Consider the following 24,782-nt stretch of genomic DNA (forward strand, 5'->3'; position numbering starts at 1 on the left):
AAATATATCAAGATGGGCCTAATCACATGGGCCTTATGTAGATCAGATAGGTCATACTAATTGGGCCCCATATGCACATCAAATGGGCCACAACGAAATAAAAGTGGTGATAATGATTTCCACCATTTAAAGTTCCTAAGGCCCACCATAACATATGTTTCCCATCCAACCTATTCATAAATTAACATAGTGATAGGTGAAGTAGAAACAAATATCAGCTTAATAGGGAACTACTATGGCCCTTAGAAATTTTGAACGGTGGACATCATTGACCACTACTTTAAATGGTGGGGTCCACTTGAACTTTAGATCTGACTTATTTTTAGTCTCAAGGCTGTTAAGACAAGCTTGCTAAATGGTTGGATGGTTTGGATGCAACACACGCATCAAGGGTGGGGTCCACTGAACTATGGATCTGACTCATTCTTTAGCCCACGCCATCAAATAAGTTTTTAAAATGATTGGAGGGTTTAGATGCAACATAAGCATCATGGTGGGTCCCATAGATGGACAGCGTGGATGATAAGGGGGACCCACAGAGCTTAGTGACGCCACTCCAGCAGCTAGCTGGAGTGAGGTACACTAGCCGTCCCACCCAAGGATGATGTGGGATACAATACATGCATCAGTGGGTCCCACCATAATGTTTACTTGCCATCCAATCTGTTGGTAAGGTCACACAGACCTGGATGAATAGGAAAAATAAATTTCATATGATCCAAAACGTCTGACAACCCAAAAGGGTTCCGATGGCAGACTTTAAATCCTCACTGTTTCCTGCTGTGTGGGCCACCTGAGCTCCACATGTGGCTGATATTTGGGGGGCCCACTGTCCCAAAGGGGACCTGACAAATGTACGGTGTTGATTAACAACACACATCATGGTGGGGCCCACAGCTGGAACCCCTGCCCACCGCCTACGTAGCAGCAGGAGGCTGCTGCAGTGTCCGTGTAGCAGCAGTGCCTGCTGTATATATTGTTTTAAAAAAAATATCTTTCTGAGGTTTTTCACATGTGGGGCCCGCATCAACAAAATCCACCCCACCCATTGGTTTTTACTATTCAAGACAGAAACGAGCCCAATATAGAGCATGTTTCGGGGTACAAAAACGTCAGGGTGGGTTTTAACGGTAAAAACCACCATTTGCTATGCTATGGCCCGCCAGAACAATGGATTGGCTCCATTTTTCGGCTCAATGCCTAAAATGAGCTAGGGAAAGGGATGGACGGCTTGGATTAGAAACATACACCAAGGTGGGGCCTACATGAGCAGTCCATCAAAAATTTTGAATCAAACTGATATTTTTGTTTTCCTTTCACGTCCAGCGTCCCTAGACGCTGGATGGTTTGGGCACACACATGTGTTAAGGTGGGCCCTACTCAAGTGGGCCACCAAATGCACGGATAGTGTGGAAACAACACATATATGAAGTGGGCCCCACCTTTAAATGGCTTGGCTAAAATACATGCTTCATGGTGGGGTCCATCTGGGTGGGACACGTGTGATGGAGGGCTCCGCCATTATGAGCCCTCCCTTGCAAGAAATCATACATCAAGTGGGTCCCATTACACGTGGGCCCATTAAACCGAAAATCAACAATGGAGATCCCTTCTCCACCAAGTGTAAGGTCTAGATGACCCTATCCATACATGGAAAATAAACATCATGATGGGGTCCATGGAGAATGGCCCCATCATGGAATGATCATGAGGATCAAGGTGGGCCATCGGCCACATCTTAGGGTCCAAAGTGAGATCCATACCATCGATTGGTAGGCCTCATTGGCCCATCATAAAAGCATGAAAACTAGCCTATAGAAGCACCCACTGTTCGATCTTCTTGGTCCATTGGAAAGCCAATCTCCTTGTGTCTTACTTTGATGGTGGAAGATGAGAAATCAATGGATAGGCTGATGGATTTTTGGGATGGAAAGTGGGCCACCAAAATCACTTTTCTCTCTTGGAATGCATGGACGTGCACTTCTCTTGCTAGCTTGGGAAATGAGATGAGAAATGAGAGAGAGAGAGAGAGAGAGAGTTATAAGGAGAGAGAGACGGGTGATGGATGTGAGGTGATGGTGTACTTGACTTAAGAGTTGACTTGGTGCTTGCTTGACTTGTGGAGAAAAAAAGCATGGGTTGTATGTACTTGACATGAAGTGATTGACTGATTGATTGATTGAAGGGACATGTTGTAGAAATTCTCTTAGAATTGCAAACGCGCGGCGTTTTCTTTGAAATAAATGCCGACTCACATCTCTTAGCCAAGGTATTGGATCAGTGCGCGAGACGCGGCATCGGAACCGCGGCGACGGTGCAGTCGCAATGGTACAAGTCTTGGATCAAGCCGACTCAATTCTATAGGATACGGATTAGGGTCGTGTGTAAACATCGATTATACATCGTAGGTTACCAGAATTCGATGGGAAGGATCGCAGTAGTCGACGGAATAGTACGGACTAGGATACGAGTCTTACAGCTCTCCCTGCCTAATAAAAATTTCATCCTCGAAATTTATACTACTATCTCAACTAACCATAACTCATAAGGGAATAACAAACATAATATCATATATAATCAAAACATAATATATCATACAATCAAACACTATGATGGCCTCACGCTCTCAAATCTCCGCCTCACGCTCCCAAGACGTCTCATCCACACTATGATGGCCCCACTGCACCTTCACCAAGGGGATGACCTTAGTCTGCAGGACCTGCTCCTTCCAATCGAGGATACGAACTGGCTACTCAATGTAAGAAGCGTCCTCATAAACCTCCAACGGCTGCCAATCAATAACGGGAACGATGTCTGACCCACACTTTCTCAACATCGAAACGTGTAAGTGCCATAATTTATAGCCCTTTGTGTTGTCAAATTTGTGGTGCCAAAGATACTGTTATGAAGCTTGCATTTGTGAAAAAATGCTCTACGCAAGATCAACTTAGGTTGACAAGCACTGTTCACAAGTCAAGAATCTCAAGATGCTTTCAAGTTCTACCTCAAGATCTCAAGAAGCTTTCAAGTTTGAGCTCCATCAAGACTTCAAGCTTCACTATTTTCAAAGGTCACTTGTCTCCTATGTTCAATGTTCTTACTTCACTCCTGAGGTATGATTGACCATAGGTTGACCTTTAGAGTAGGTCATTTTGGATACGTAATTCATATGTTTTCTATAAGTGAGTTTTGGTCTGTTTTAAGACTAGTCTTGGACTTTGTTCGACTAGTCCTAACACTGCTTCGACCTGTCTAAGAAATTCATGGATCAGTCGTAAGTTTGTTACGAAAATCAAAAATTTTCTGTTAGGCTTCGACTAGTCCTAGAGACTGTTCGACTAGTCGTAGGTACAGTGTCGACTGCATCTTCTCTTGTCGTAGAGATACGACTCAATGTACAGCGCTGAAATTCCACTTGTTTCGACTACTCGTGTGAAACCTACGACCAGTCGTAGGAGACCCACGACCACTCGTAGACCACCTACGACCAGTCGTAAAACTATCAAATCTTATCGCGCCTGAATTTTTCAAATATCTGTTGGTTCTACGACCAGTCGTAGAGGTCCTTAGACCAGTCGAAGACATGATTTGCTCACCTATAAATAGAGCACGAATCTCAGAATTATTTCATTGAAAAAAGGCAATTCAAGTTAATTTAATTCGGTCTTCTGAGAGATAAGTCGGTGCTCCATTTAAGCTAAGTGTGCATATTTAATATTCTCTTTCTTTAGCTTTCTTAATTGATTTTGTTTCTTGTATTCCAATCTAATCTAAAAAGAGGAATTGTTGTTTTCCTTTTTCTAGAATCAAAATCAATTAGAGCTAGCCCTTTTGTTTTAATTTAAAATCTATTAGAACCTAGAACCATTATAAAGTGAGTATTGGATATTGAACTTTGACATTCAAATCTCTACTCCAACTTGGTTCCTCTGGGCTGCTACAACGAAGGAGAAAATCAGATATTTTACAATTTGTGTAATTTACTTTGTTTGGTTTTATTTGAGGTTAAGCCAGAAAAACCTCAAAGTTGCTGGTTATCTGAGGAGAGCTAGAAAACTCAGAAGTGAGGGTTTTTGAATTGTGTAAACCCTTTGAAAAAGACACAATTGTGAAGGTTTTGGGTGAATCGGTGAAAACCTATTTAATAGTGAACGCTAATTTCCCCTGTGTGAGGATATTAAACTACAAGAAAGAGGGTTTTTAGCGATGAAACTTTTAGCGATGAAACTTTTTTTCGTCGCTAAAAGTGACTTTTAGCGACGAAATAAATTTTCGTCGCTGAAAGAGTACCTTTAGCGACGAGACTTTTAGCGACGAAAGTTTTCATAGCTAAAAATCGTGGATGAGACTTTTAGCGACGAAAATATTCATCGCTATAGGCTCAAAACATTTTTTGGACGATTACTTTTAGCTACGAAACTTTTCGTAGCTAAAAATCGTGTATGGGATTTTTAGCGACGAAACAGTTCGTCGCTAAAAGTAATTTTTCGCTTTAAAATTTTTTTCCAGCTAAGAGTTTTAGCAACGAATATTTTCGTCGCTACAACTTTCGTCGCTAAAAGTATTGTGTATACAAGTTTGAAAATTTTGGCCCGACTTTTAGCGACGAACCAAAACCGTCGCTAATAATTTTTTTAGCGACAAAGTTTCGTTGCTAAAAGTAATTTTCAAAAGAGTTTTAGTGACGAATACATTCGGGGCCAACAATCGAAAGTCTACTTTTAACGACGAAAACTTTCGTAACTAAAAGTGTTGTGTATTCCGCTTTGAAAATTTTGGCCCTGACTTTTAGCGACGAACCAAGACCGTCGCTAATAATTTTCCTGCTTTCAAAAAAAATTTCCCGCTAAGAGTTTTAGCAACGAATATTTTCGTTGCTAAAAAAGTTGTGCATTTATCTTGGCCCTGACTTTTGGCGACGAACCATTAAGATTTTTAGCGACGAAAAGTTGTGTCGCTAAAAGTAATTTCCTGCTTTTTAAAAAATGTTCCCTCTAAGAGTTTTAGCAACAAATATTTTCATAGCTAAAAAACAGAAATTTACTTTTAGCGACGAAAATTGTATTTCAGTTAGTTTACTTTTGGCCCTGACTTTTAACGACAAACCAAAACCGTCGCTAATAATATTTTTAGCGACGAAAATGTTTGTCGCTAAAAGTAATGTTGCTTTTGAAGAAAATATAGGAAATTTGAAATTTTTGAGAAAAAAATTATAATATGAGAATTTTTTTGAGATTTTGAAAATTAAAATTCTAAATTTGTATTTTAATTTTTTTTGAAATATTTTATAATAAAAATGATATTTTATTAAAAGAGTAAAAAAATATACATTTTGGAAAAAATGTTATTTTTAAATGTAAATTAAAATTTATCTGTGAAAAATAAAATTACTAAATTATTAGGGAGATCCACTAATTGAACCTTTAATCAACTCTTTTTGGACAATTTAATCAGTTTAGATTGAACAGTAAATAACTTCAGATGTTTAAATCAAATTCACCAATTTCTCCCAAATTGGATCACCTGACCTCAAATTTTGAAATCAAACGTTCAAATCCTTGATTTTGTTGGAAAAACATGAAGAATCAAGCATTTCTCACCTATTGGCACTAATTTGGTACGATTTGAACAAAAAAATGGAGCAAAATGCAAAAATATGACAATGTTTGAGAAAAACTTTGACAATGTTTGAGAAAAACTTTGAAAACAAAATGATGCTTTTGGAAAAAAAAAAATCAAAATTATGAAATTTTTGAGGAGAAAAATTAAAATATGAGAAAATTTTTGAGATTTTGAAAATAAAAATTCAGAATTTGTATTTTTATTTTTATTTTTTGAAATATATTATAATAAAACATCATGGTGATCCATGGGTTTGCCATATCCCGAGACAAATTCATCGGGTTTGTTTGGCTTGTTTGGCATATCATGGGATTTTACCATCCCATCCCTCCTAATCCCTCTTAATCTGCTTGGCCAAACAGGCCCTGAATGTATTTGGTCTATCCATGTCATCCATCCGTTTTTCTGTCTAATTTAAGGAGTTGAGCCCAAAAGATCAAGTGGATTATATCACTGGAAACAATGGGGATAATAATTTCCACCGTAAAAACCTTTCTAGGCCCCACAGTGATGTTTATTTGTCATCCAACCTGTTCATAAGATCATACAGGCATAGATGAAGTTAAAACACAAATATAAGCTTGATCCAAAACTTCTAGGGCTCCCAAGAATTTTTCAACTGTAGATATTCAATTCAATTGTATCCTGTTATGTGGTCCTTATGAACATTGGATATGCCTCATTTTTAGTCTCAATCTGAAAATTTATCTGTTAAAATTAATGGATGGAGAGGATAAAATACATAAATTATGGTGGACCTCACAGAGTACTCGTAGTGAGTTACTCACTACGCAATCCGCTTCAATGGTAATAAGCTATATGGGCCCATAAAAGAGTTCAAAAATCAGGCAAATCTAGAATTCAAGTGGGCCACACGTCAGACAAAACAGACGGGATGGAACATCCACCATTGGAAACTTGGTAGGACATCGGGATGATATTTGTGCCCATGGTTTTATTCGTGTGGTGATAACCTTATTAACGGTTGAGATGGTGTATAAATATCATAATGGGTTCTAGGAAGTCTCAATGGTGGACGTTTCCATTCTCAGTATTTCACTCGGAGTGGCCTAGCTTAGTTTTGAATCTGCCCGATTTTTAGACCCTGTCCCATTATGAGCTTGAGAAAATCATGAACAAAGTGGTTTTGTTACTGCATTTCTGTGGGCCCACATAGCTTCTGGTCACAAGAACTTTCCATGATGCATTTCGTCATCCATCCCTTAGCATGCATTTTGCAGTGAGGATTTTAACAACTCACGATGCCCCTTATTAGCATACATTGTTGGGATGGGTTTTCAATCCGTTTTGCTTCCTAAACTATGATTTTCCCTGTTTTTGTTATAATCATGCCATAGATGCTATGGCAGCAATGCTTCATTGTTAATCCTAACCTATCATGCATGGATTCGAATATGAGCCATTTGATCTTTAGTTCTCAATGTTCTAAATTTTCTGTCCTAGACAATCATTAGTTCAGCGAATGCTTCTTAGTATAGACCAGAATATGAACAGTTTATTTCATCATCTAAGATGTATTTCGAGTTCTAAACCCATCCTCGATGGCTATGGTATGGTGGGCACCATTCTCTATCAAAACCCTTATAGCGACTGACGCAGGTATGGACGTGATGAGGTCGATCACTGTCTTCCTCAAAGTGGATAATTATTCCAATTCCACGGAGCTTTTCTATATTCTTCATAAAGATTCCTCGAATCCACGAGAAAAAATAGAAATAAATTGTAGTAAATTTAAAAATAGCTTAATTGATGATAAAAAAACGGAATTATATGGGTTTTTAATTGTCACTTGCACAAATATGATTCTTTATAATTATAAGTAAACCATGATAATCCTAACAAATGGATGAATCGAAATGTTGATTGGACCTATTTTTGCGTAAATGATCTTGACCGTCCATTTTTAATTCCATTTACTGAATGGTCAAATTTACTAAATCAGTGTGATATTTTCATGATAGTTCATGAAATATTTTCATGGATTAGACCTGATGAACCGTATTGATCAATGGTTTGGAGCGTCTAGGTTCTGAATAAAAATGGGAGCACTATAACTAATTGATCAGCTGTCTTCCGCCATTTGGCAACCGAGAGAGAGAGAGAGAGAGCGAGAGAGCGTCTTTAAAGAACGGCAAAGAGTAGAGAAGCGGGGACGTTATTATTTCCTTTCCACTGTCCATCTCCGTTCTACATTATATAGGGGTTTTTATTCACTCTCTCCCTGCGATTTCAGATCTGGATTTCTAGGGCTTCGTCTCGCAAGATCCAGATCTTTTGATCGTCTTCCGTGGCTCTGCTGTTGCAGGTATGCTGCCAGTATTCTTCTAGGGTTTACGCTCTACGGTTTGTGCTGAGAATTTTTTTTATTTGATAATGATTTGATTACGATCTGAGCTTTGGATGCTGCTGCTTCGTTCTGCGTTAGGAGATGTAGTGTTACATCAGAAGGTTTTCTGCTTTTGATTTTGTGTTTTGTTGATTTTGGATGGAATTTGTATTTGAAGCTCTGGAAGTGCATTTTTGAGCTTCGATTTACACTGATTTTCGATCTCGTTTTAGTTCTCCAGCTTGTCAGATTTTACAAATTCGTTTCGGTAATTTGTTGAGTTTTGGATGGAAACTGTATCTGGAGCTCTGGAAATGCGATTTTGAGCTATGATTTTGGGCGTTTCATGTTGGCTTTGGGGAGAGTTTAGTTGAGGTTTGGATCCGGTGTTTGATCTAGTGATTGAGGATGGAGGATGAAATTGGAAGTGTTTCTTGTTCATTTTTAATTTCACATAATTATTTGTGTGTGGATTTCAGCTCGAAATTGTATTTGAAGCTCTGAAAATGCCTGTTCAAACTTCCATTCATGGCTTTTTTTTGTTGTCCGGCGTTTGATTTTCGACTGAATATGTGATTGGACATTGGAGCTTTCAGAACTCCTTTTTCAGTTCTGATCTTCGCACTTCTATTGCAGTTGTTCTTGAGTAGCGGCAGCCCCCTTTCTACTGCAGTTGTTCTCCCCCTTCTTTTGTTCTGACTGAAGTTATGGCCCTTGATAGAGAGGAAAGACAGAACATGATTTCTGCAGCCAACCCCAATTAATTGGGATAAGGCTTAGGCGATGATGATTTCCTTTTTCTTTCCTTGGTAGATTTAGAGTTACCATTCGTAGCTTGACCTGCACGGACTATGTTTTTCCCTGGGACAACATTGTACAGATAGGTTCACCGCTGAATGATCCAGGTCATTCATCTGGTGGTCCCACTTTAAGTATAAGCTGTTTATTTTTACAACTTTTAGTGAAGTTTAATAGCCACTAGTCCGATGTTGATTTTGAAGATAAGCGGACCTAACAACCCTTCAAATCCGTTGCTACTGTTTTCTCTTTGCAGTGATGACTCCAACGATTGAAACTCCTCCAAATGCATTTGATTCGCACAAAGCGCATCCGCCCCTCAATGAAAGAATACTTTCGTCTATGTTTAGGAGATCAATTGCTGCACACCCTTGGCATGATCTGGAGATAGGTATTGAATTCCATTATGACATTGTACCTCATCATTTATTTTTAGGATTTTCTTAAATTGCTTATTAGTGATGTGTGTGTGTGCCGGGTGCCTGTGTGTGTATGTGTATTAAAATATCTGAAATATGAATGTGGGGTGATTTGAATGATTTTCTTTTTCTTTTTTTCTTTTTTAATATAAGTCATTCATTTAATCTGACATGTTTTCTTATTTTGATTTGCAATTTTGGATGCAGGACCTGGAGCTCCAACAATTTTCAACTGTGTAAGGAAATGGACTTCTTGATTAGTAAAGAAAATAACATAATTGATAATTGGTCAACCTTCACTGACCACAAAAATCTGGGACAAGGCTATCGCAATTATGAATCGATGTAATAATGAGATGCGTATCTATTATTCGCATCATCTAGTGATAAAGGTTTAATAATTGAATAGTAACATTGATTCTTGAAGGAAACAACAAATATATCAATGATCGGTTGAATACACGTAACTTGAAATTCCTGTTTTTCATCAGACATCAGTGATGAACTTTACCATTTATTATATCAGTTCTGGGTGATCTTTGTAGGTATTTTTTTAGAGAAGGTAGATGGATATCGCTGCAAAACAGGGCAATAATGGCTTGCTATGCAGTGTACCGTAAGATGCCTTTGGCTTCTTGGGGCTTTGTTATGTGTTATTTTAGATTCTGTATTTGATAAGGATAATTTACTCCCAAAAAAAAGAGTACATAATCCTCTTAATCATTGACTTGTAGGATGCATAGTATGCTATGGGCTTTTGCACTTAAAATTGAAGTATTAGATGCGGGTATGCGCTTAGCAGCATAGCCACATACTGACTCATTATCTTCGTGACAAAAATTGGAAAAGATTGCTAAGCTTTTTTCCTAATAAAATATTATCACTGCAATGTCACTCTACTTCTGATTCATTACTAAAATTGGAATTCCTATTAGCGTGATGACTCTCATTAGAACCCTAACTGCACCATCTCCACATGCACCCATTCATGTATCACATGCCAACCTAGCAAGTGTGCAGAGCACATGAAAAGTTCACATGTTAGTGCCCATTGTGAAGATGTGCATATGTGAAAATTAGAGTGCTCTACTCATTAGGTGGACACCCCTATACGAAAGGAATGGATGATTCAAAAGACTTGCCAACCGTTCACAGAGCGTACACCTGTCATGTTTGCTGTGGGCCTGTGGCCAGTGTGGAAAGGGGTGTGCTTGGAGGCTAGCAGACCTCGATCACGATGTTTTTTTTTTTTTTGGCTAATGGTAGTTATGTTCATCCTTCTCAAAAATTTCACTTAATTTTAATTTTTAAATTTTTATATTCATAATGTTCTTGAATATATCTCAAGAAAAACCCTAAGATTTGTGGGGGCCTGGTCTAGAATCTTGCTCCATCAGCATAGTTGCATTCATGTTACCAAAATGGCCAACCCCCTTACATTTTTGAGGTGTAGACCATTGACATGCCTGCTAGAGGTAGTAGACTGTTAACACGCCTGCTTTTTCAAGGTATGCCCAAATAGGGCTGATTAATGTACTTGCTGCAGGTGGTGGAAATTGGGAAAGGGAGCAAGGTGAAATATGAGCTGGACCAAAAAACTGGGCTGATTAAGGTAATTAAAAAAAAACAAAAAAACAAAAAAACTCGGTGTTTCCTGCTTGAGAGCTTTCTCTGTATATTTAAGAATTATGTGGTATTCATGCATGCAGGTGGATCGCATACTATACTCATCGGTTGTGTATCCCCACAACTATGGTTTCATCCCGCGCACTCTCTGTGAGGATAGTGACCCCTTGGATGTTGTAGTCCTCATGCAGGTATGCCAGATGATACATTTGTCCATTTCAAATACATAGTAATGATATAGAGATCTATTCAGTCATGTAAGTACTTGCAAGTTACAGAAGAGAGAGGATTGGTTTCTGAGAGTCATTTAAACGCTCTGTGTAGTAAATTAACTGGATTATAACAATTAAGAGGGAAAGTAGTGCTGCTGGATAAAATGAAAAGTGGCTTGTTTCTCTTCCATCATCTATTCATCCAAGAATGGCTTATGTCTTTGAAAAAAATTCCAACATATGCAATGCATGGTGAATTGCTGTCCCACTCTGGATGGACCATGTCTGCAAATTGTGCATGATTTGGAATCATCCTCTGTGATCCAGTTGGTCGGCCAGTTTGCATTCAACGTTGGCTGCTGCCAATATTTCTTTCCCACTGCCAATTTCTTGCTCACCGATTGGACAGTGGAGAATATACGATCGTGATAAGTATCTATTGTGGTGGATCTGCAGTGAGCCCTGAATGATGGAAGTTCCAGAGAATAGATGTTAGGTGTCCAGTAGTGCTCGAGGATCTTATACTAATATCTTGTTCTCAGAAATGGGACCTGGCTTACTTGCTCTTCATGCTGTTCCCAATGTAACAGGAACCAGTCCTTCCTGGCTGCTTTCTCCGGGTTAAAGCCATAGGCCTCATGCCTATGATTGATCAGGTATATTTTTCTCCTCAACATGTTTTTAGTTTTTCCTTGGAGAGAAGTTCTGATCTATTTTAATTTTTGATTGAAACAGGGAGAGAAGCATGACAAAATAATCGCAGTGTGTGCTGATGATCCCGAATACCGACATTACACTGATATCAAAGAGCTTCCACCTCATCGTTTGGCTGAGATCCGGCGCTTCTTTGAAGACTGTATCCTTAAATATTTGCATGACCGGATGCGTTGATTCCATGCTATGTGTGCATGTAGTAATTTTTTTAAAGGTGGCTGAGCTAAATTTCTTTTCTAAAGCTTCCCAAGCCAAGTCAGTTGGCTTGCTTAATTAGGCTGCGTCTGAAAATATATTTAACTGCTGGTGATGGATTTGTCTGTGGCCTGATGTTGGATTCAAAACAACCTTACTAGGGTTGGGGCAATTGCATATACATCCAAATGGGTGTCCCTCATTCAATGGCTAAAGAAGCTTCCCACTCAGAAATCAGTGCCAGGGACCACCATATCTGCTAATTGAGATTGCTTGCCAAAGGGACATATGCAAACATCTCCATGGTTGGGCTTAGAGAAGACCAGACATGAGTACAATCAAGAGAGTTTTTGCACCAACTTGGTATGTGGCTAATATTGCACTCAATTGCATGTGTGGCAGCCATTGGGTATCTGCTGAATCCAACCCAATGTTAACACATCTGGGTCTCATTTATGGGACCCATTAAGCAATTGGGACTGGTTCAGGTCTCAACTTTAGGACCTGATTAAAAATCAGGTCTAGGTACTGTCCAGTTTGGGTCTAGGTGGTTTTAATAGTAAATTATATATTTTTTGTATGCATTTATTATTCTAATAAAAGAAATTGCACTTCTAGCACTTTATTTTTTTGGTTGAATGTCATATCATCTCTTTCATTAGATTGGTTTTGGTCTAATCTTTCAATCATTCTCTAACTGTTAAAAGGAAATAAATTTCCATCTAGAGTTGGTTACGAGTGTAGTTTTCTATGTAACTGTTAAAAGGAAATCAATTTCCCCCTCTTTTGGTGACTCAAACAGAAGAAACCATCTCATAATTGAGGTTTTGTTATAACCTGTGTTGTTTTCTAAGTGCACATGTTTTCATTAGTATATTTATATTTTTACCAATCTATATTTTCTTTTAAGCTTTAATTTCAGTTCTTAGAAAGACATTGAAAACTAAGATAACTCTAAAATGGGCATTAGCACTGGTCAAGTGACTCAAACCCAAGACTGGTGAATGCAACTGCAATAGCTTGGCTATTGCATTCAGTGAATTGGTTCTCTCTTTAGGTGGACTTTTGCACTAATAACTTCATATATGTTTTTCTGTATCCTTATCAGATTTTACAAGTTTTAAGGAACTGTCTAACTTTTAAGTGGGAGCAGAAAATCAGTTGACTTTGTTGTCCTGGTGTACTTTAAAAAGAAAAAAAAGGTTGGACTGTCAAAAAGAAATGGGTTATCTGCTGTGTATCGTAATCTGCCTGTAGTACCGGATTTATGTCGATCTTTATTGAATAATAATAATAATCTATTTTTCCATCATGAGCAGGGATTTTGATGTCTACTTTTGACATGAAGGATGAATCCAAGGTCCATCTCATTCCAAAAGCATGGTTGATTATTTCTGCAGTTCCCTTTACTATGTTCTTCTTTTGGCATGGTCACATCCATATAATCCATGCCCATGTTGTGAAAAATACTCCTACTCAATAATTTTTGATTGACTGTTTTATGAACCTGCAGGAAGTGATTTGGCAAGGTGAGATTGGTGGAGTATATGTGGCTTTGGATACATTCAAGGCTGAAAAGGCATTTCCTATGTGCAAACTCACACGTTTGTTGCGTGATTCATTGGGTGGGAGGACTAAGACATGTATAATTGGTGGGCCTGTCAAAATTGGACTGGGCCTGTCCTGTTCATTTGGTGGACTTAAAAATAGGCCCGTGTTTGACTTGCAGGCCTAAAATTAGATCAAGTTGGGACCATGGGGGCCAGGTTCATACAGGACTTGTCTCTATGGGAACTGCACCAAAATGTATGAATTTAGTTTTCCTTTAAAAAAAAAAATTTATTTTCTTGGTGATTTTTATTTTCTCAGTTCTCATTTATTGGATATGTTCATTTGAATCCTTTTCTTATGTATATAAGTGTATATGTTCCATGTTTATGGTGGAGATTGTTGGAGAGTAGCAAGCCTTAATCTCTAAGGAGACTCGTGGGGCTTCCAACCTTTTCTCAACAAACCTTCTTTTACTACTGTAAAATTCATGCTACTTGGTTAGAGCTGTAGACCTTACCTTTTTTTTTTTTTTTTTTTTTTTGTGATCGACGATTGCATCATATTGCATTTGCACCATCAGGTTTGTTCATTCAGAACTTGCACTATGCTGATCAGCTATTGGAATGATCTCTTTTTGATTATTTTTACCATTGTCATATTTCCAAGTTTTAAGTCCTTGACTTAATTACATGTGATCAGATGTTGGTAGTGGGAGGAATGCTAATACTGGAAAGGATAATGGGGTCAATCAAAGCACCGACAGAGGCCTTACATCCACCTCTTCACCAGTTTCGCAGGACATAGAAAATAAGGCAACCATTCCAACCATGAGGTAAACTTCATTTATAGATTTTTCTGATCATGGGACCACCAACCTTTGAGGATTTTCAGCCTTTGAATTTGAGGACTTTTAGGGAAAATTACGACAGATCAACCTATGCTCCTCTCACTATCTTTTTTTCCCCTAAAGGAGGTGCTCGAGTCCAAGGGCTGGAAATGTCCAATCAGGGCTCACCTAATTATCAATTCAGATGAACTACACCTTACATGCCTGTGCAAATAATGAGTTGTTAATGTGCTGTGCACAAAAGAAAAACAAATCCTCTGTGTAATATAGTTTTTGTTTGAACTAGTGAATATCTGATTGTTGTGTCATTTAATGTTTATTAAGCCACTGAAATTTGATTGTTGAATGTTGTCATATTGCTTTGTGTTTGTTGATGTTGTTCAAGGCGCTAATTTCCAGCATCTTTATGGGATGGAAAAACAAAGACACAAGGCGTTTAAAACAACGAATATTGATGGTGATTAACAGGCTTCCATTCTTTGCTGTTAGGAATGGTGACGATTCTTGGTCACTAGAGAACAGTTCTGGGGGTCTAGTAAATGCTCTTCTTGGTAAGTGGAAAATAAGTTCTTTATTCAACAGTTCTATTCAAATATATTTCCTCCCAGATTTTCATGGTTACCTTAACCTTATTGTTACTTCAAGAGAATGCTGATGGAGATATTTAACTGTTACATATTCAGCACTACCGCCACTGATGGAACGAGATTGCAGTGCTTGATAATCAAAGTAATAAACTCAAGAAGCTAGTACTTACAAAGTATTAATAGATCAAACACTGTAGTTTGGCTTCAGAAAACAAGCTCAAAACAAGAGAAATCTGCCTTATTTATGAAAGTGGGGATCGTTGCTCTTCTATTCCAAATCCTTGACACATATTCCTTCTTTCTCATTTTCCTTGTTTTCATTGTTTGTTGCTTATATCAAGCCTTTGAGCCCCTTCTTGGAAATGGAACTATGTGTCCCTTGACAAGGAGCAGTCTGGCCATGGAGGTCTTAATCTTTCAATATGATGCAGCCCTTATGCAAATCCACTTATGGAAATGCCATACTTGTAATTTTGAAACAGAAAATATCTCATGAGTTCCTTTCCAGTAACTCCTGCAATTATCATTATCATCATCTAAGCCTTACCCTAAGTAATTGGGATCAGCTACATGAATTTTGTTCCACCATTCCATTCAAGGGCTAGTCCTTCAGTTAGACTGTAGATCATCAAGACTTTTCTTGCTACCTCCATCCACCTCCTTTTGAGCCTTCAACTTGTACCAACTCACCCGTCCTAACCTGCATGGTTCTTGGTCTCTGTTGTAATAAAACTCTTGTGTCGGCATGGCATGATAGATCTGAGATCCAAACATATGTACAGCTCTGAAAATCTTGGCTGAAGTTCTCTAACACATCCACCTATTTCCAATCTTGGCATAGGCCCCAATATATCTTGTGGCCTATGTATCGAGTGGACCAGATTTGTTTTTTGGGAAAACATGTATAGGGTTGGACCAACCTAATGGATGGATTGGATTTTGCATCCATGTGCCATGTTGGCACATTTGTGGCATGTACATGAGCTTTATTGCACGTGTTTGCTTAGCAAAGCTCTGCAATTGTTAGTCTAAAAATTTGGAAATAACCAAATCTTAATTCCCTCATCATTCATGACCTGAGCCCCAAATGACAGCAATATTCCTTTCAAGTTCAACTGGAAAGCAACGTTGCTGCCATGTGACTGATGGCTACTTTCCAACTGTGAATGCTAGGAAACATCACAATTTTAGAAATTTACTTTACACATAAAAAGTACTATTAATTGATATGCGAGACTGCATTGGTTTTCAGGGAAGAGAGAAAAGAGCATGCTATCTAATCTTGAAAAGCATGTGCAGATAAGATAGCTGCTGCAGAGGAGTTGCTGAAAAAGAAGAAGCAGGTCATTAGCTACCCTTATTTAATAGTTATTTTGATTTCATGAGATGAAATACCAAGTCCGTAGCCCATCAAATGGTTGTGGGATTGTGAAGCGAAAAGGCTGATATATCACTATCTTTTGACAAATAGTAAAAATACATGCTTTGAATATCTGTGAAATCAAACACTTTAGCAACATATCTTTTAATTATGACCAAGACAGACGCTCAGACCCTTTCAGAAATTAATCCTGATGTTGTGCTTGAGGTAAGAATTCAACTAGGAATCTATTTATGTGGAAATTATTCGTTTAAGGTCCTTGACTTGATTGTTTCAGATCTTTGCATATTGCTTGATGGTCATGTGTTGTTTATGCAGTCACAGGTCCCATGATCATGCTAGGATGTGTGCTTATGCTATTAATTGTGTTCCTATATAATGCGCATGTGTGGTTAGTTTCATGTGGATGCAGTGTCGCAATGCTGAAGAATGTAGTGTAGTACCCATGGAAGGATCTTGGGAAGCAATTTTTAAGTGCTTACATTTAATAAAATGCACATTTAAGTTATTGATTATTGTGCTTACTGAAACGCTAAAGATTTAAACTGAAGATACAATGGTAGTTCAACACCATTTAGCTATCAAATTGGCATTTAGCAAATAAAATGGCTAGAGGCCCGAATTCAATGAGCAATATCAGATTGTTAAGATCGCAGAATCAAGTGTGGATTTGGGCTACATTCAACAATGGGGCCTCAATTTGTTATTTTGTATGCTCTTTGTTTTTTTTTAAAGGGTAATTTGTATTGTCTAGGGTTGCCAACTTGCCATGCATTTATGCCATATGGTGGATGAGAACCAGACATTGAGAATTGTGCACTATTTGAATTCTAGCTCATGTTTTAATGGTGGCTACATTTTAGACAACAAATGCTACAAATGTCACACATTTGCTTGCTAAATGGGACTTAACAAATTTTATTTATTTTTACTTTTATTTGTAAATTATTCATTTATAAATGGAAAGGGTGAACTTGTGAACACATGGTAGTGACATAGCATTAGCTAGCAGCTAGAGCCAGAACAGATTTTGGCATGAGTGTGGGAATGCTGAACGAGTGGCACAATTGGTGATATGTACCATATGCATATACTGTTTAATTTCCCCAGAAAACTGAAGCAAAACCTGCTCAATCTTAATTCTTTGCCAGGAATGAGCTATCTATACCAAGTTTCAATTTTTATTTTTATTTTTTGTCTCACTTTATATCTTTGTACAGACTGGATAAAAACCAGAAAACTGAGTTGAAATGAATAACGTCCAATATAGAAGCCTAAAATTGAACCCTTATTGCATTTTTATCACTCTAGGCTACCTAGCCTTGAGAAATTCTAAAAATTCTATACTCCCATAAGTTCTGATTCAAAAACAGGCAGAAGACAGGTAGAGTTAATATGTCCATCTCATCTTTCAATCCAAATTGCATTTTTTTTTTTCATATTTCAAAAATAGGAAAATACTTGTTCTTTGGGTGTCTTTTCTAATACTTTCAGGTGCTTTCTTGTACTAGCCAAGAAATCAAGTGCATGAAGATTCAAGTACTAGAAATCGAGTGATGCTAGCAATGATCTTCAGATTTTCAATGCTGAGAACTTACAGAGCAACAATAAAATCTACTACAGGTTTGTTTTCACAACCAAATTTAGGTGGATGCCCTTTTTTGTTGGTGGATTGGTGGTGGCCTTTTTGACCAAGTTGGTGTCTACTTTGAGGCTAAATCATTTTTTGAGTTTTGCAATACTGAGTAATCTGAGAAAACCTGAAGTTTCTGATATAAGTTTCTGATGTAGAGTTTGAGAACCAAAAATGTTAAAAATATGAAGAAATTCTATGTCCACATTAAGATGTTTCTTGTTGCTTGATTTTTGCAGGTTCATATGTATGTAGGTTCTCTCAGGAAAAGGTTATAGCTCGGTATCAGGTAACACCATTTGAAGCCAGGTTTTTTTTTCCTTGCCAAACACGCAAGGAACCCATCAGAACATGAACTCAATCCTCGTGTACTGTGGCATTGGACAACCACATGCATTATGACTCATCAGATGTATAGTTCTGGATTCACCATCCATAAAAACATGTGTACAGTTGAGTGGGAATGAACCATCCATAAACCATGTGTGCAGTTGAGTGGGAATGAAAGGGACTAATTAAGTCTTGCAATAATGTGAAGGTTCATGTAACTTAAACTTTGCAATCTATTCTTGGCTGTTATTGTCATAAGGCCATAAGATCTAAACATTTTAGCCCTATCTATTAGTTATTGCATGTTAAGGGTATCTTCATGTGCAAATTTCTACACTTTGCTATATACCAATATGTGAAGACTTCAGCTGCATTGTACTTGGTGTCCTTTGCCTCCCGATATAAAGTAATCGTTGTAATTTTTCCATTTCTCAGTGTGCTGTCTTCATTGTAACTTAGCTGCACTAGTCCTTTGCAATACTATTGTTTGGTTTTTGCCTTTTTGCTAATCCTTTGCTTTTGAGATGACTCAACATTGGGGAGATAAATGGACCCTCCTTGAAACCATAATGATAATTTGGTTTAAAAATCTCAACCATTTATTTTTATAAGCCAGCTTATTGTCATTTGGTCATGTTTCTATTCTTAATAACTTCTTTGAACTCTTTGTGATGTGATAAGATTGTTTGTGTTTAGATGAATGTACTTTTATGTTTGGATGGCTAGTCTGGGTTTATATGGATGTGAATGTGAATATGATGAAATATATTGTATATCAGGTGTATATAAATATTCCAGCAATTTTGGGTGGATGTGAAAGTGAGTAAGAGACTTTTACCTACGACAATTTTCGTAGGTAAAAGTTTTGTAAGTATTGTCATTATTTTTAGCAACGAAAATTTTCGTCGCTAAAAGTTCAAGCAATATCTCTTGTTAGCTTTTTTAACGACGAAAATATTCGTCGCTAAAAGTGGAATGAATATTTTTAGCAGCGAAAACTTTCACTGCTAAAAGTCTTGTAAAGTTTTTTTAGATATTTATGGCAGCGAAAAGTTTCGCTGCTAAAAGTCTTGTAAAGTTGTTTTTAGTGGCGAAAGTTTTCGTCGCTAAAAGTTGAACTTATATTTTTAGAGAAGCGAAAAGTTTCGCTGCTAAAAGTTTTGTAAAGTTTTTTTTAGCGGCGAAAGTTTTCGTCGCTAAAAGTTGAACTTATATTTTTAGCAGCGAAAATTTTCGTTGCTAAAAGTCTTGTACAATTTTTTTAGCGACGAAAATTTTCGTCGTTAAAAGTTTAAGGTATATTTTTAGCAGCGAAAATTTTCGCTGTTAAAAGTCTTGTGATATTTTTTAGCGACGAAAATTTTCGTCCCTAAAAGTGGAACATATATTTTTGGTAGCGAACCTTTTCGCTGCTAAAAGTCTTGTGATGTTTTTTTAGCGACGAAAATTTTCATCGCTAAAAATATTGCCTTTGGTGACGATTCGAGTTTTTCGTCGATAAAAACCTTCTACCTCGGTGTTTTAGCGACGAATTTAGCGACGAAAATTTTCGTCGCTAAAAGTTTTTAGCTACGAAAATTCGACTTTTAGCGACGAAAATTTTCGTTGCTAAAAGTGGGATTTCTTGTAGTGTTAGGAGTGGAGTAGCATTCTGTGTGGCTGTTGTTTAACAGTTGGTGAATACACAGGCAAACCATTATAATTCTTTGTGTTGTGGATGTGTGATTTATGTTTCCTATCTTTTATCATTCTGAATTGTGGAATGTATGTGTGAATGTGAATGTTGTAATTATTTCATTTCAAGCACAGTGGGGAATGTTGTAATAATTTAGATTTACATTTCAGCATTATATTTTTACTATCTTTTTATTACGTTGAGCTTCAGTTTCTCTATTTGTTCTAGAAATAAGGTTGTCCGACCATAAATTTTGATTTTTGGTGTAAGGTTGTCCTTAGAGCAATTTTTGTTTAAATTTCTCTATTTTAAGTTACTTTCCATTCCTATAGTGTGATTGGTGTATAGTGATATCTATTCCTTATTTCATATTCTGTTGTATTTATTTTTAATTTGGCATAATCCTATTCACCCCCCCTTTAGGACATATAGCTTGGCCATTTCAAGTGGTATCAGAGACTAATAGCTTACTCTTATTGCTTTTTATTTGGATTTAATTCCTGAGCTAATGATCTAAGCTATATATAAGATGTCAAATTTTGATAGCCTATCAGTCACTAGGCCTCCACCCTTTGATGGCTCTAATTATGCCCATTGGAAAGCCAAGATGAGGATCTTCCTCAAATCAATGGATGAGAGTGTGTGGCAAGCCACAGTGACTGAATGGAACCCACCTACCACTGAAGTGACTGGTATTGATGGTTCAAAATCAATGAGAGTAACATCATATTTCTCATGGACCACCCTTTAGAAAAATGAAAGTAGTGCCAATGCAAAAGCATTAAATGCAATTACTTGTGCACTATCACCGGATGAGTTCAAAAGAATCATATCATCTGATACTGCAAAGCAAGCCTGGGATATATTAGAAATGACACATGAGGGTAACACAATTGTCAAAAAATCTAAAGTCCAACTCCTCACAACCAAATTTGAAGAAATTCATATAGAGGAAAATGAAATGTTTATGGACTTTTACACTAGATTAATAACATTGTGAACTTAATGTGAGGTCTTAGCGATAAAATCCCAGAAAGTAAAGTGTGTGCAAAGATACTATCCTTACTTCCTGAACGGTTCAACTCTAAGGCAACCGCAATCCAGGAACTTCATGATACGAATAATATGAGGGTAGAAGAATTATTTTGTTCTTTACAAATCTATGAGTTAAACTTTAAAGCTCTTAAAAGTAAATCCATTGCTCTCAAATCTTCTAAAGTTATTTCTCAAGAAAACTCAGATTTAGAAAATTCTGAAGACGATATGGCTCTTTTAGCGAAGAAATTTTACAAGATTTTCAAAAGTAAGAAAATGGTAGATTTTCAAAAATCAAATGATAAGAAAAGATCTAAACCTAGATCTAAAAGTTGGAAGTCTTTGAAAAATAGTCAATGTTACAACTGCCAAGAGTATGGGCACTTAGCAAACAAATGTCCTAAAAAGGACAAAACAAAAAGAAAGGGTATGTTGGCTACTTAGGATGAATCATCTAATTCTGAAGCTTCTTCTGAATCAGAAGATTCTGAAACCGAGTCGGGCAGTGAAGTTAAAGCCCTTATGACTTTAGCCAAATTCACTTTTTCAAATCATGATGATTCGACTAGCGAAGAAAATCTGAATAGTGATTATGAAAATGAAGATGATCTTCAAGATGCTTATAATGCTCTATACAAGGAAAGTTGTAAAATTGCTGTCAAACTTAAACTTCGAAAAGAAAAGTTTTTTAAACTCAAAGAATGTTTTGAATCACTTGTTTTAGAAAAATCTCAAATTTTAGATTTTTTTGAAAAGTCAAAATGTGATTTAGAATTTAAAACCTCGCTGATTGAAAATCTAAAATCTGAAAATGAGATACTTAAAAATGAAGTATCTTCCCTTCTGAGTTTAAAGGATACATGGAGATATGCCCAAGGAGATCCAAAGTTAGAAAAACTATTATCTGGATCAAGAAAAAGTGGCGATCGATCCGGATTAGGCTATGATAAGAATACAACTCCCAATCAAAAGTATACTCCTCTCAAGTTTGTGAAATGAGAGTCCTCAAACTCAAAAGGGAAAAGTACTTATCAAAGTTTTTCTAAAAATATAAAAACTTTTCAAAAACCTAAAAGAAGTCATGTCAACTTTAAAAATTAGAATCGAAACCCTCTTGCTGAAAAGATAGTAGATTTACTTAAGGAGCTCTTAAAATCTAACTCAGTAGGTCTTTCTTACAACATCAGTCAGAAGAAGACCAACTATACTCCTAAACCTAAAATAGTTCTGAAATGGGTTCCTAAAGTTGCCTGCTTGGTTGCTCACACCGCTTTCAAAGCAACAAGCCATTCAAAGTGGTACCTAGACAGTGGATGCTCAAGGCATATGACTGGTGATAAAGGTTTATTCACCAATCTCAAAGACATGACTAATGGTTCAGTCACATTTGGCGATGGCAGCAACTGCAAGATTATGGGCCAAGGTACTATTCAACTCTATAACCTTCCTTTGTTTAAAAATGTTTTATATGTTGAAGGTCTAAAACATAACTTGCTTAGCATATCTTAAATATGCGACAATAACCATAGTGTATGGTTTTCTAATTAAAGCTGTGAGATTCTAAACAACAAGGGTTCAGTAATACTAACTAGGCGTAGAACGTCTGAAAACTGCTATATTGTCAGTGAATCCAGCTCATTTAATCAATCATGTTACATGGTCCAAACAGACGAGACTGATTTGTGGCACAAATGTCTTGGACATGTACACTATCGAAATCTATATAGATTGAGCAAATGGGAACTTATAAGAGGTCTACCCAAACTACAAAAATTAGATAAAATATGTGGTGAATGCCAGATTGGCAAACAAACAAGGAACTCACACAAAAAGGTGAATTTCAATACCACATCAAGACCACTCGAGCTTCTCCATATGGATCTAGTAGGACCTACCAGGATAGAAAGTCGAGGTGGCAAAAGATATATTTTGGTATTCTGTAGCGACCAGGGAATATTACATGAATTCTCAGCGCCCAAAACTCCACAACAAAATGGTATAGTTGAAAGGAAAAATAGAGTGCTTCAAGAAATGACTAATGTCATGTTGAATAGTATGAAGCTCTCTAAGAATCTTTGGGCTGAAGCAGTCAATACAGCTTGCTATATTATTAACCGGGTTTACACTAGTAAAGGTAATAATAAAACGGCTTACAAAATGTGGTTCGATAAAAAGCCTACTGTCAAATACTTTCGAGTTTTTAGCAGTAAGTGATATATTTTATGAGATCGTAAAAATCTGGAAAAGTTTGATACGAAGAGTGATGAAGGAATCTTTTTAGGATACTCTTTAAACAGTCGAGCTTATAGGGTTCTGAACAAAAGGACCAGTGTGATTCAAGAGTCCATCAATGTAGTCATTGATGATCACTTAAATACACCAGTCTTAAGTTCAGATAATGATGAAATACTAGTAATTGATAAATCTGATACTTCATCTAATCAGACTGATTCTGAACTGAGGACTGTTAAAGATCATCTAACCACACAGATTCCTGGAAACCCTCTCACTGGTGTTCGTACCCGTAAACAACTTGAGGATATATGCAATTACGTATGTTTTACATCTCAGATAGAACCATCTAACATAAAAGAAGCTATTGCTTATGAAAACTGGATTGTTGCGATATAAGAAGAACTTAACTAATTTGTGAGAAATGACGTTTGGTATCTCGTACCTAGACCTAAAGATAAACACATCATTGGAACCAAATGGATTTTCAAAAATAAGTCTGACGAACTTGGTAATATAATTAGAAACAAGGCTAGGCTAGTGGAACAAGGTTACACTCAAATTAAAGGTATTGACTATGATGAAACCTTTGCACCAGTAGCACGTCTTGAATCAATCAGACTCTCTATATCCATTGCGTGTTTTAGAAAGTTTAAGATTTACCAAATGGATGTGAAAAGTGCATTTTTAAATGGCAATCTGCATGAGGAAGTTTATGTTGAATAACCAATGGGTTTTGAAGACCCCAAAAATGCTGATCATGTGTATCGTCTTAAAAAGACACTTTACGGTTTAAAACAAGCTCCTAGGACATGGTACGAGAAACTAACAAAGTTTCTATTAAGCTATAATTTTCAAATGAGATGTGTCGATAAAACTCTGTTTATTAAAAAACATAAGGATCACATCTTATTAGTACAAATCTATGTTGGTGATATCATTTATGGATCTACCTGTACTGGCATGACTATTGAGTTTGCAGATTTGATGAAATCTCAGTTTGAAATGAGCTTGGTTGGGGAATTGAATTATTTCCTTAGGTTGCAAGTAAAACAAAAACCTAATGGAATGTTCATTTCTCAATCTAAATATGCTATGAATTTGATTAAGAGATTTGGATTTGAGAATGGTAAGAACTTTGATACTCCCATGAGTACAACCTTGAAACTATCAAAAGATTCTGCAGGTAAAAATGTGGATTCGAAACTATATCGGAGTATGATTGGTAGTCTATTGTATTTAACTGCTAGTAGACCAGATATCGCTCTAAGTGTTGGTATTTGCGCTAGATATCAGCCTAAACCTAAAGAGTCGCACTTGACTGCTGCCAAGCGGATTATACGATATGTCGCAAGTACTATTAATCTTGGTCTCTGGTATCCTCATGAGACTAGTGTTCAATTAGCTGGGTACTCGGATGCTGACTGGGCTGGTAATCTTGATGATCGAAAATCAACCAGTGGTGGTTGTTTTTATATCGGAAACTGTTTAGTTTCGTGGTTCAGCAAAAAATAAAGTTCTATATCACTTTTAACAGCTGAAGCTGAATATATCACAGCTGGTAATGCGTGTACTCAG

General features: G+C 37.0%; 1 protein-coding gene and 1 long non-coding RNA gene across 3 annotated transcripts; both read left to right on the top strand.

Annotated features, from left to right (window-relative positions):
* Nucleotides 1–7,921: 7,921 nt before the first annotated feature.
* LOC131246546 (soluble inorganic pyrophosphatase 4-like) lies at nucleotides 7,922–11,962 on the top strand. The gene is made up of 7 exons (XM_058246790.1): nucleotides 7,922–7,948; nucleotides 9,024–9,158; nucleotides 9,394–9,422; nucleotides 10,733–10,798; nucleotides 10,896–11,003; nucleotides 11,615–11,680; nucleotides 11,760–11,962. The coding sequence occupies exons 2-7, from the start codon at nucleotides 9,026–9,028 to the stop codon at nucleotides 11,913–11,915; spliced, it is 558 nt and encodes a 185-aa protein (XP_058102773.1). The 5' UTR covers nucleotides 7,922–7,948; nucleotides 9,024–9,025; the 3' UTR covers nucleotides 11,916–11,962.
* A 1,784-nt stretch (nucleotides 11,963–13,746) lies between these two features.
* On the top strand, nucleotides 13,747–14,878 carry LOC131246550 (uncharacterized). 2 transcript variants are annotated; one of them, XR_009171418.1, is made up of 3 exons: nucleotides 13,747–14,064; nucleotides 14,184–14,316; nucleotides 14,717–14,878. It is a non-coding gene; the product is annotated as an uncharacterized LOC131246550 (long non-coding RNA). The 2 variants fall into 2 exon arrangements; XR_009171417.1 differs by having other exon boundaries at nucleotides 13,747–13,981.
* The last annotated feature ends 9,904 nt before the right edge of the window (nucleotides 14,879–24,782 follow it).

The sequence above is a fragment of the Magnolia sinica genome, chromosome 1 (assembly GCF_029962835.1).
Source record: "Magnolia sinica isolate HGM2019 chromosome 1, MsV1, whole genome shotgun sequence".
In the NCBI taxonomy this organism is placed as follows: Eukaryota; Viridiplantae; Streptophyta; class Magnoliopsida; order Magnoliales; family Magnoliaceae; genus Magnolia; species Magnolia sinica.

What these genes read in the sequence shown, in the direction of transcription:
- LOC131246546 (XM_058246790.1), top strand. Translation starts at nt 9,026, where the DNA reads ATGACTCCAACGATTGAAACTCCTCCAAATGCATTTGATTCGCACAAA. An exon ending in CTCCAACAATTTTCAACTGT is followed by an intron (nt 9,423 to 10,732) that starts GTAAGGAAATGG and finishes TACTTGCTGCAG; the next exon opens with GTGGTGGAAATTGGGAAAGG. An exon ending in ATGTTGTAGTCCTCATGCAG is followed by an intron (nt 11,004 to 11,614) that starts GTATGCCAGATG and finishes CCAATGTAACAG; the next exon opens with GAACCAGTCCTTCCTGGCTG.